At 43.0% G+C, this 9,552-nt stretch overlaps 1 protein-coding gene across 1 annotated transcript; it reads left to right on the top strand.

Annotated features, from left to right (window-relative positions):
* The first annotated feature begins 2,974 nt into the window (after nucleotides 1-2,974).
* Nucleotides 2,975-8,041, top strand: sbk3 (SH3 domain binding kinase family, member 3). Its single transcript, XM_047597763.1, has 4 exons — nucleotides 2,975-3,429; nucleotides 5,246-5,393; nucleotides 5,900-6,102; nucleotides 6,798-8,041. Exons 1-4 carry the CDS (start codon nucleotides 3,424-3,426, stop codon nucleotides 7,581-7,583), a joined length of 1,143 nt encoding a protein of 380 aa, XP_047453719.1. The 5' UTR covers nucleotides 2,975-3,423; the 3' UTR covers nucleotides 7,584-8,041.
* The last annotated feature ends 1,511 nt before the right edge of the window (nucleotides 8,042-9,552 follow it).

The raw sequence follows: 9,552 nt of genomic DNA, 5'->3' as shown, positions 1-9,552 counted from the left end.
TCTATCTATCTATCTATCTATCTATCTATCTATCTATCTATCTATCTATCTATCTATCTAGATGGCTGTCTGTCTGTCTGACACATTTTAAATCTAAACATCCATTGTTTGAATGATGCCCCCAAATCAAAAACAAACACTACCCCTGTCACCATAATTATCATAGATAAATATAATGTGTTGGTGCTTCAGTTCCACCTAACAGTGATAAAAAAAAAAAAACATTTATCGGCAAGCTTGTACACAACTTCGTTTTACTTTTTGCATGAAAAGTAAAAATATACACTATTTGTTTTTCTTTTCTTAATGCAGACACTTGTATCAAACAGCCCTCTTGTCAGATGTTCAAAAGATGATGACGACTTCCCTCAGTGGTTTTAAACTATAATTTGCAGCAGTTTAAGCCATAATGAGACATCTGGAAGTGAGCAAGAGAAGTCACACCCTCCGTTTCATTGATAAATCATGTAATGTAATCCCCAACACTGCCTGTGGTTTCTCCTCCGTAATGCAATATCCCGCAATGTCCACAAAGTGGCATCGTTGAACTAATTCTAGCACCAAGTAAAACCAGAACAGCATGATTGAGATTCGCCCCTCAGTGGAAACATAAATAAAACACGGTAAGCCTCGTAGATCAGAACAACACAGGAACAGATGGCATGCATGTGTGTTACAAGTTCCCCTTTTATCCTACATCTCTATATCCTTTTATCTCTGCCTTCTCTCCAGGGAGCAGGGAACTGAAGGAAACATTTCAGCGTGACTCAAGCAAGCCGTATAATTGTAAATGCTCTGCTTTAGAAATACTAATCTTAGGAAGATTAAAAAGAAATGCTGACAAGAATAACAAGCACAGAATTTTGTTTGGACAGGTGTTGCTCCACTGTTATGTCATGGAGAAACTTTATACAGTAGTTCCTTTCCGTCCATGGACGCCCCAAGTCTGTCAGAAGAGAGTCTTTTCACAAAGTGGAGATATCAAACAAATCACAAAATCACATCTAAATGTGAGTGAATAAATGAATGTGTTTCCTTTTACTGGTCTATGATAGTCTATGTCATCGGTTTGTGGAAGTAAATTACATTCATTACATTAGCTTCTGTTTCTACAGCCACTCAACTGAGTTGTTTCACACACTCACCCGCGTCACCACATGTTCAGCTGTTGTCATTTTGAGCAAGTACAGAAAAGTGCAGAAAACATAAGCACACTTAGTTTAATGTTGTGTTTTAGCACATTTTCTTTTACACTGCATTTGTGTCTTAATAAAGCGACTGTATTCATAATTTCTCCTCATCCACCAGGTAACATTTCTTCAAGACTGAATCCGAGCTCTATTTTCCCTTTTCCCCTAAGTTTTGCTCGAGATGAGAATGAAATCTACATAAAACATAAATGACTTTTGACCAATGATGACTACACATCTCAAGGTATTTGAAACCTCCCAACATAGTTACCCCTCTGTTATATTTTATTCAGAAGTGTGTTTTGTTGTAATTGTTATTACATTAACAAAAGTACCCAATAACTGTGAGTGGGCTTTAGGTCTGTTATAAATATCACAAGTGTGACACAAGTGCATTACAAGGTTCCCACGGTTCCCTAACCGCTTTTCTTTTTAATTTGTGTTTATCTTTTTTTTTTTGTAGTATTCTCTCAACACATACAGAGAGACATGATTCCACCCGCACACCTTTGTTACTAATATAGCTACAGTAATTAATGATAAAGAAAAGTTCTTGCCGTCATCACTTGTTTTCACAGTTCATGCATCACGTTGGAGTCTAATATAGTAAATCCAGTTCAAGAGCTGGGAGACGATACCATCTCTGGTGTAAGCAGAAAATGCTTTCCTTTTTAAGCTGTCCAAAGCAGTTTAACATATAGAAGTGTAACCAAAGCTATACATTATGTAACTCGTTAGCAAAGCTGTCCTCAATTAGTACGAGGAAGCACTTCTCTGCATCATCACCCGCGTATGACACACAGTATTTGTGAATGAAAGCGTCTCTTCAGCATCAACTTGGTGAAAGTGCTGAGAGTTGTGTTTTGGTGGGGGAGTGAGAAATCTTGTTGTAACAGCAGGCACCAAAGAACCCCACTGCGCAAGCACAAACATGGAAGCGCATGTTGGTGATGACCGGCTGCGACACAGCGGTGGTGTTAGTAACCCAAGCAGAGACCGGCCGTTGTGATAGCAGCCAGTGTTTATGTTACATAATGCACAGCCATCGGGCCAGTGGCAATAATAGTTCTATAGTATGCAGTCCTGAGGGAAAACTATCTGAGTGGACAGAAAGATAAGGAGGGTGTCGAAGCCATGGGAGCTCGAGGAGAGGTCTGATCAGCAGCTGGCACTATGTCGGAATCAGATCTGGCACAGACAAAGTACAGAATGAAGTTATGTCCTTTTAGGCAAGCTTTCAGCTGTTGGCTGTGTCAGTCTGTGATGATAGGCAATAAAATGCACATGGAAGGAGATAAAAGCCGACATAGTTTATGACAAGAAGGTGGAACAGCAAGAAGACAGGGAATTTTCTCCCGGCCTTAGAGGATACAATGTGTGAATTAAACTGATTTGATCCATATCAAACTGTATAACTGTGCTTCCTGCAGAGATCGACAAGACTGAAGGACAAAAAAGGAAGAAGTGGCAGTGATGTGGGTAATTTAAGTTCACAACTGTACCCTGTAATCCAGTAAGATTCAAGGATTATAAATACAGCTTGATGGCCTATTCCAATCATTCCCGCATACCCGTTGATTAAAAAAGGAATGCTACACTGTGGGGGGAATTCACTGACGGGGTCTGACTGAGAAGGTGAGAAGGAGACATGGAAAGAAAGGGAGGGGGACGCATGTGGGTACAGAGTGAGTGACAGCTGAGGAGAGTGGAGACGGGAGCGCGATGGGTTAATGTGCTCAGGCTGACTGACAGATTGGAAACGGTGGATTAACGGGGGCTGCCCAGTGAAGGAGGAACGAGGCACACAGGGAGCGGGAGGGAGAAGTTTGAAATGCCTCGTAGCTGGTTTGCACGTATTTGCCACCATAGCAGGCAAGAGGCGGAGAGAGAGGGAGAGAGAGAGAGAGAGAGTTGGCACAACAGCAGGAAAACAGAGGCAGGGAGGTTTGTGTGTGCCTCCTGGGAAGAAGCACACAGTCAATATCTAGGTCTCCAGTAAACATCTGTGAGCCTCTATAAAGCTGCTGTGTGACTGCATGGAACCACGGAGCAAAGGCAAAAAAGAAATATCACTTTCATTTACAATTTAATCATCACTCCAGCAGCAGACATACAGTAGATCTCCAGCACTGAAGGGCAGCTACACTAGCTAATACCTGGGAGGAGTTTAAAGAGACTTTGCACTGAAAAGAGCCGAGACAAACTGAGCAGGGATCATCGAACTGAACAGAAAATGACAGTGAGTATTGCACATAATTCCTGACAGTATTAATTCACACACACACACACACACTCAAAAAAAAATCTTTAGATGCAATGTTAAACTACAGAGTTAATTCGAACTTGTCCAAAAACACTCTGTAATGCAGTCATGTGTATGTGCTGACAGGTCAAGATTCCATATCTTATTGTATACGTGTGTCTTTGCAAGTATACGATTAGATGACATGCAGGATTTGCATGAACGCAACGGTGACTTTTTATTGCAAAAATCGCTTGAGGCTGCAGAGACATAATAGACCAGGTCGTTAAAGGGATTTTCAGCTTGAGATGTTTATCTGCTGGACTTCGAAGTTTACAAATGATGCTAGCAATGTGTGAGGTGCATTAAAATATTATATCACTAATAGCTTTATGCCAAAAGCCATAAACAAGTAAGGGCTTAAATAATAATCACCTTATCTTACAAGGACATGAATGTTCCTGATTCAGCAAATGCACTAAATAACTTTGCTCACGGTGACTTGTGGGTAAAATAAACAATTCTTCAGATGTAATAAATCATATTAATTTCACTCCTGCAGGCATGGAATGAAAAGGAGCTGAGGAATGTTATAATGTGATAACGTGTGTTAACAACTATGTGTACGATGCCCAGCTGAGATTTAAAAACAAGTATTTAAGACTCGGACATTCTTTCGCCTTGTTAGCGGTTCTATGCGGCACATTGAACTCACAGACAAACACAAATGTTTTCTCAGAGTGCTGAGGACTTTTTCAAGGTCTAAAATGTTGTTGGGGGACGTAAAATGAAGCCCACTGGTGTACCAATAGAACATCGTTCATCATTGCGGCATTGACAGTCCATCATCGGCTCTCTTTAAAATACAGCTGTCCTTGTAATATCTGTGCCAGGCAGGTCTCTGAGACAGATGGAAACCTTTAGTCTGAAATGTGGCTGCACGTCAGAGCTGCAGCGTATAACCAAGATCGATCTGATTTCTAAACTTGAGACGTCTTAAACCATTTGATCTCATCACATCAAGGACTTGTAAATGATTGGAAGAGTTCAGTGATCATGATTAATCATACCGACCTAAAACTAGAACTGTCAAAATAATGATAATACAATAATAACCTAAACAAACAAGGGAAAAACGAGGAGTAATTTAAAATGCCCACTCAGCTCCATTACACAACTTGCGGAAGGTCAAAACACATGTTAACCCCCCGTGATCTCTTTACGTTGCGTGTTAAGCCGTGCGCCTTAGCTGTTCACATTCTTCGTAGTTTACAGTAGTATGTGGAGGGAAGGTTTACTTCAAAAGAAGCCATCATGGGTGCGACTTCAGTAAACAGAGGTCAATGATGGGGACAGACAGTAAATGGCAAATGTTCCCAACGCCCCCATGAAACCTCATGCAGAAGACTGGACTTCATCCCATCTATAAGTCCAGGGAGATCAAACCAGATCAGCAGGAAAAAATGACATGACGCAACATGTTCCACTAAGTTCTGCCAAATGATTTCTGCTATCTCACAAGTTTCGTGACATGTTAATAGGTGTATGCAAGAAGGGAAATCAGTTAACTTTCAGAAAAGACGTATGACGCAGCACTGTTGCGCGACCTGAAGTTGAGAGGTGTTGTCATTTTGCTGGTTCAGGTAACACATCAGAATGTGCAGCCAGAGATTCTGACTTCATTCTGTGAAGTTATCTGTCATTAACATCGACAGGTGTTGGCTACGATGTTGTTCTTATTCCTCGTGACACCGATGCAGCTTGTAAGTATCATGTAATGACAGAACATGGATTTCTATATATGTGTGTCCAGGCTGCAGCAGCTCTGGAACTCGACGAGCTATGTTTCCTGTCGGCACAGTCCATGTCCAGTCTGAAGGTATCCGAACACTTCCAGGTGGTAAAGCTCCTGGGAGAGGGATCTTATGGAAAGGTCATGCTGGCAGTGCACAGGAAGAGAGGTTAGTACAAGAAATTAAAGGTCAGAATTGTCAGAGCATGTACATCTCAATTTCAGTCTGTCTGTCATAGCATAAATTTTCCAATCAAACTTAGTCTTTTTAATAAAGACGTTTAAAGTCCCACTGCCCAGTCTGAAATATTTTAAAGGGTTCCTCAGTGGCACATTCAGCCCAAGCTTGTGTTTCTTTCTAACGAAGAAACTACACATGTTGTGTAGGGTCAGCACGGCAGTAATGTGAGGACGGATCGGCCTTTTGATAGTGTTCACTTAACCTTTTGCACGTCTGGTGCTGTAATGAACTGCTTCGCTACATTCTCTGGGGTAGAGTTTCTCCAGTTGGAGTGAGGCAGTGAAACAAAGTCGCCCCAAAGGAGAAGTTATATTTGTTCACAGTGTCAGTGATAGACACTCCTCACATTCCGTTAATGGTGAAAGACTTGTGTTTGTTTTACTCAAGCTGATCGGCCGTATTCAACATCACCTTTTCATCTTCACTCCTATCAGGAACTCCAATGGCCCTGAAGTTCTTCCCTCGTCAGTCTACATCCCTTGCATCTTTCCTGCGTGAATACAATCTCTCCCTTTCTTACTGCACCCATCCGTCTCTGACACGGGCTCTTGGCATCTTCTTCTCCACACCCTCCTACTATGTCTTTGCCCAGCAGGCTGGCCTATATGGCGACCTCTACAGTGTTATAGTGTCTGAGGTCAGTTTGGCTGATGTGTGGCGTGAAACGCGATCTTACTGTCGGGCCCGCATGTATATGGCCGGTTAAAATGTTTTATAAGCATGAAGAAGCTTTGATCAAGGCATGTGTCAAACTGCTGACCCAGACCAAATATGTCAGCGGAAAGATTTCTGTCGCACTGAAGAAAACATGAAGCAGGAGATGGTTTGCTTTATGAACTTATAGTCAAAATCACAATCAACACGTCTGTGAAAACTAATCCTGGAAGTAAAACTGATTCATGCAGTTTGAAGTAGTCCGATCTTAGACGGACATCTGCATGATAAAACAAATCTGATGCACATTTAATGCTGCAAAAGTCCAGGATACTGTGCTAAGATGACAATTCAGCTTTTCCACAGGACGTTTTACTGCTGATCCAGTCATTTTGAACTCTGTCAGCAAAAACATGAGACGTGCTTGATAAGAGCTACTAGCTCACCTACGTCTGTGTTTATGTCATTGCCAGTAACACAATAGAGCACTGATAAGATTACTCACACTCTGCGTTCATTGAATGAAGAGCGAGCACTTGGAGCAAAGCAGGGATTTCCAAGAGCGTCACTTATCATTTTGGTGACGCAGGTCTTTGCTGTTGCCCTCTTTATGCTTTGTCCTCTCTAAAATGTTGTAAAACATAAAACTTTTTGTGCTGATCCTGACCCGTCTTTCAGGTCGGGGTGGATGAGGACTGCGTCCAGAGGGTGATGTCTCAACTGAGCGGTGCTGTCACACACCTCCACTCGCTGGGCTTCGTCCACCGTGACATCAAACCTGAGAACATCTTCCTGTGTGACAGCTCCTGCCGCTGGGTCAAGCTGGGCGACTTCGGCCTCGCCCGGGCCATCGGCTCCACCGTCAGAGCTGTGTGGTACGAGTCGCCCTTCTGCACGCCTGAGGTGGAATGTGCCAAGGAGGCTGAGAAGGAGATGGAAAGGAGGCAGAGTGAGGGGAACGAAGAGGAGGTGGAAGACATCTGGATAACGGTGGAGCCCAGCATTGACAGCTGGGCCCTCGGCATGCTCGTCTACTGCCTGCTCACCGGCTGCTTCCCCTGGGAGGAGAGCACGCACGATGACCGCCTCTACCGCAGGTACAAGGAGTGGTTTGACCGTGAGGCTGAAAAGGAGGAGAAGACGAGACACCTTGATTGGAGTTGTAATGAGAACCAAGACAGTTACACAATCATGAAGGAGAACCACAGAGACAACCCTCCCCCTTCTCAGTTCGAGGGCCTCAGCCCACTGGTGATGGCTCTTCTCAAGGAGCTGCTCCACCCTCAGCCCAAGCACAGGGGAAGCCCGGAGGAGATCCTGAGCTACCTGGGAGGGCCGTGGCTGATGGAGACAGAGCGAGAGGAGAAGAGGAAAGCCGAGGCCGCAGAGAAGGAAGCCAAACAAATAAGAGAGAGAGGAGCTGTGGAAAAAGAGCTGCTCAGGGAAGGAAGAGGGGAGAGATAAGATTTGTATTTGTGAAACAGTTTTATAAGGCAGGATTTGAATTAATTGTAATATTGTGAATATTTCTGTGTATGTTTGTAGATATTACTCCAGTCCAAATGTATACACTTCAAGGTGCTGCATTTTTGATATTTTTATAAATAGAATAAAAAAGTTAAGACTTCTGTTGTTCTATGTAGCCTATATTTGTGTGTATATAATAAAGTTTAATATCCGAACAACAAGCTGTATTATAATGCCTATACAATCTGTATTTAAAATAAAGACGTATAGTTAGTTTAATATATTATGATGTAGAGTGTGTTAGTTATAGGAGGAGTAAAGAGTTCTAATACATGTTGTCACGTTGCTGTATACAGATTTGCATACTTGTGAAGTGTACGATTCATAGATGTCCAGATGTCTCATATTGTAATGATTTAATAAACATGTACATTAAATGTGAAGTCGCACCGTTCCATAGGTCTTATTTATTCTTTCTTTACAAAAAAACCCATATTATTTGTATGATGAAACGTTCATCAATATTTGCAGACACAAGAGCTGTTCACAAGGAGTACAAAAGTATGCAAATGAGATCTCTGACGTACTGAAGCAACAGGTGTTGCAAAAACACATCTAAAATTGGACTTAACAATATAAGGGGATAGTGATACTGGCCTGATCTTATTCCAAGTTTGTGTGATACAAACCCCAGGCATACTACCTGGACAAGCAGAGAGAATTAATTTAGAGCTAAAATGACCTTGTTGCGCTGTCCTTGGTTGGCGTCCACTGTACATGAATGATTGACCTGTTGACAGTAAAACAAATCACACTTGAAATCAACACATGTTGCAGGCTGACCTGCATTCTGTTTGTTGGTGGTGGAGTTGTCCTACATCTGTCAAAGAGGAAAATTACTGTCTGAAAAAAATCCCCCTCATTCCTGTAGCCTCCAAATAAAAGCTGTGCCACCACTAACAACTGCTCTGTAACACGTTTATCATGGCTGAGTCACGCTTTGATGTTAATTTTAAGGACTCTGCACAATGAAATCCCAACTTTGCTGCAAGCTAGATGTCGCTTTGCTTTTACTCAGTGAAGGCACTAACACACCTCAGAAAATTCTGTTGTAGCACATCGCAAGTGAGACACTATCACACTTTCAATCTGGAACGGGTCCCTGTTGGTAGCAAGCTGCTAATGTGCAGTGTGTGTGTGTATGTCAGTTGGGCCTGTGCTAACCCCCTGCTAAGGACCGCTCCTGATGGATTTAAAAATAGCCGCCAGGCCCATCTATTTACACACCACGCACATCATCACCTCCCTCTGACTAGCTGCACTCCGCAGGCCTCCAAAGGCAAAAGTCAGGCTGCCTTGGCGCCTGCAGGCCTGTAACAGCATAATCTGGTGGAACATCGTGACCCATCTTGACCATTAGCGCCCTCATCTCTGTTCTCTGTCCTCATCTCTGTTATCCCTGGACCTTTTCCATTTTTTTCCACCACGCCTCTCGAACGTTAGCTTTCTCTTTTATCTTTGCTTGGGTGCAGAGATGACACTTTCTGCTACGGACCCCTTTGTTCTGAAGTCGCCGCTAACACAAGTGAGAATGACTTGTTTAACTGTGTTTCACAATGCATGAAAACATCCAGCGGCTGCTTTAGTGACGGCCGTTTGGGAAGCAGTGTTTTCTGGGAAGCAGAGGAGCGGCTGCTCACATGACACTCAGGTGGGGAATTAAAGGAGGACCAGTGCCTGACGAATGGAAACACATGGTAAAGACCACAGAGACAATAGAGTGCCAACACAAAGATGTCGCTCGAGGTGCAAATCTGGGCAGATAGCAGGGATGATGAAAACGGGAGAAATGAGAACGGGTTGACACGGGGACGGCTGGCACTCGCTGAACTCCTATGTTTGCGAGCTCGGTTTACTTTAATTCACGTATGCGCTTCCAAGTCATGGCAGACCTTTAAACATTTGT

This window comes from Mugil cephalus, chromosome 11, assembly GCF_022458985.1.
Source record: "Mugil cephalus isolate CIBA_MC_2020 chromosome 11, CIBA_Mcephalus_1.1, whole genome shotgun sequence".
Classification (NCBI taxonomy): Eukaryota; Metazoa; Chordata; class Actinopteri; order Mugiliformes; family Mugilidae; genus Mugil; species Mugil cephalus.
Note: the sequence above shows the minus strand (reverse complement) of the source record. Positions and strands in the feature narration are given on the sequence as shown.

Bases quoted from the DNA above. Each gene is read 5' to 3' on its own strand.
- sbk3 (XM_047597763.1), top strand. The intron at 5,394-5,899 runs GTTAGTACAAGA...CACTCCTATCAG, and splicing joins GGCAGTGCACAGGAAGAGAG to GAACTCCAATGGCCCTGAAG. The intron at 6,103-6,797 runs GTCAGTTTGGCT...CCCGTCTTTCAG, and splicing joins ACAGTGTTATAGTGTCTGAG to GTCGGGGTGGATGAGGACTG.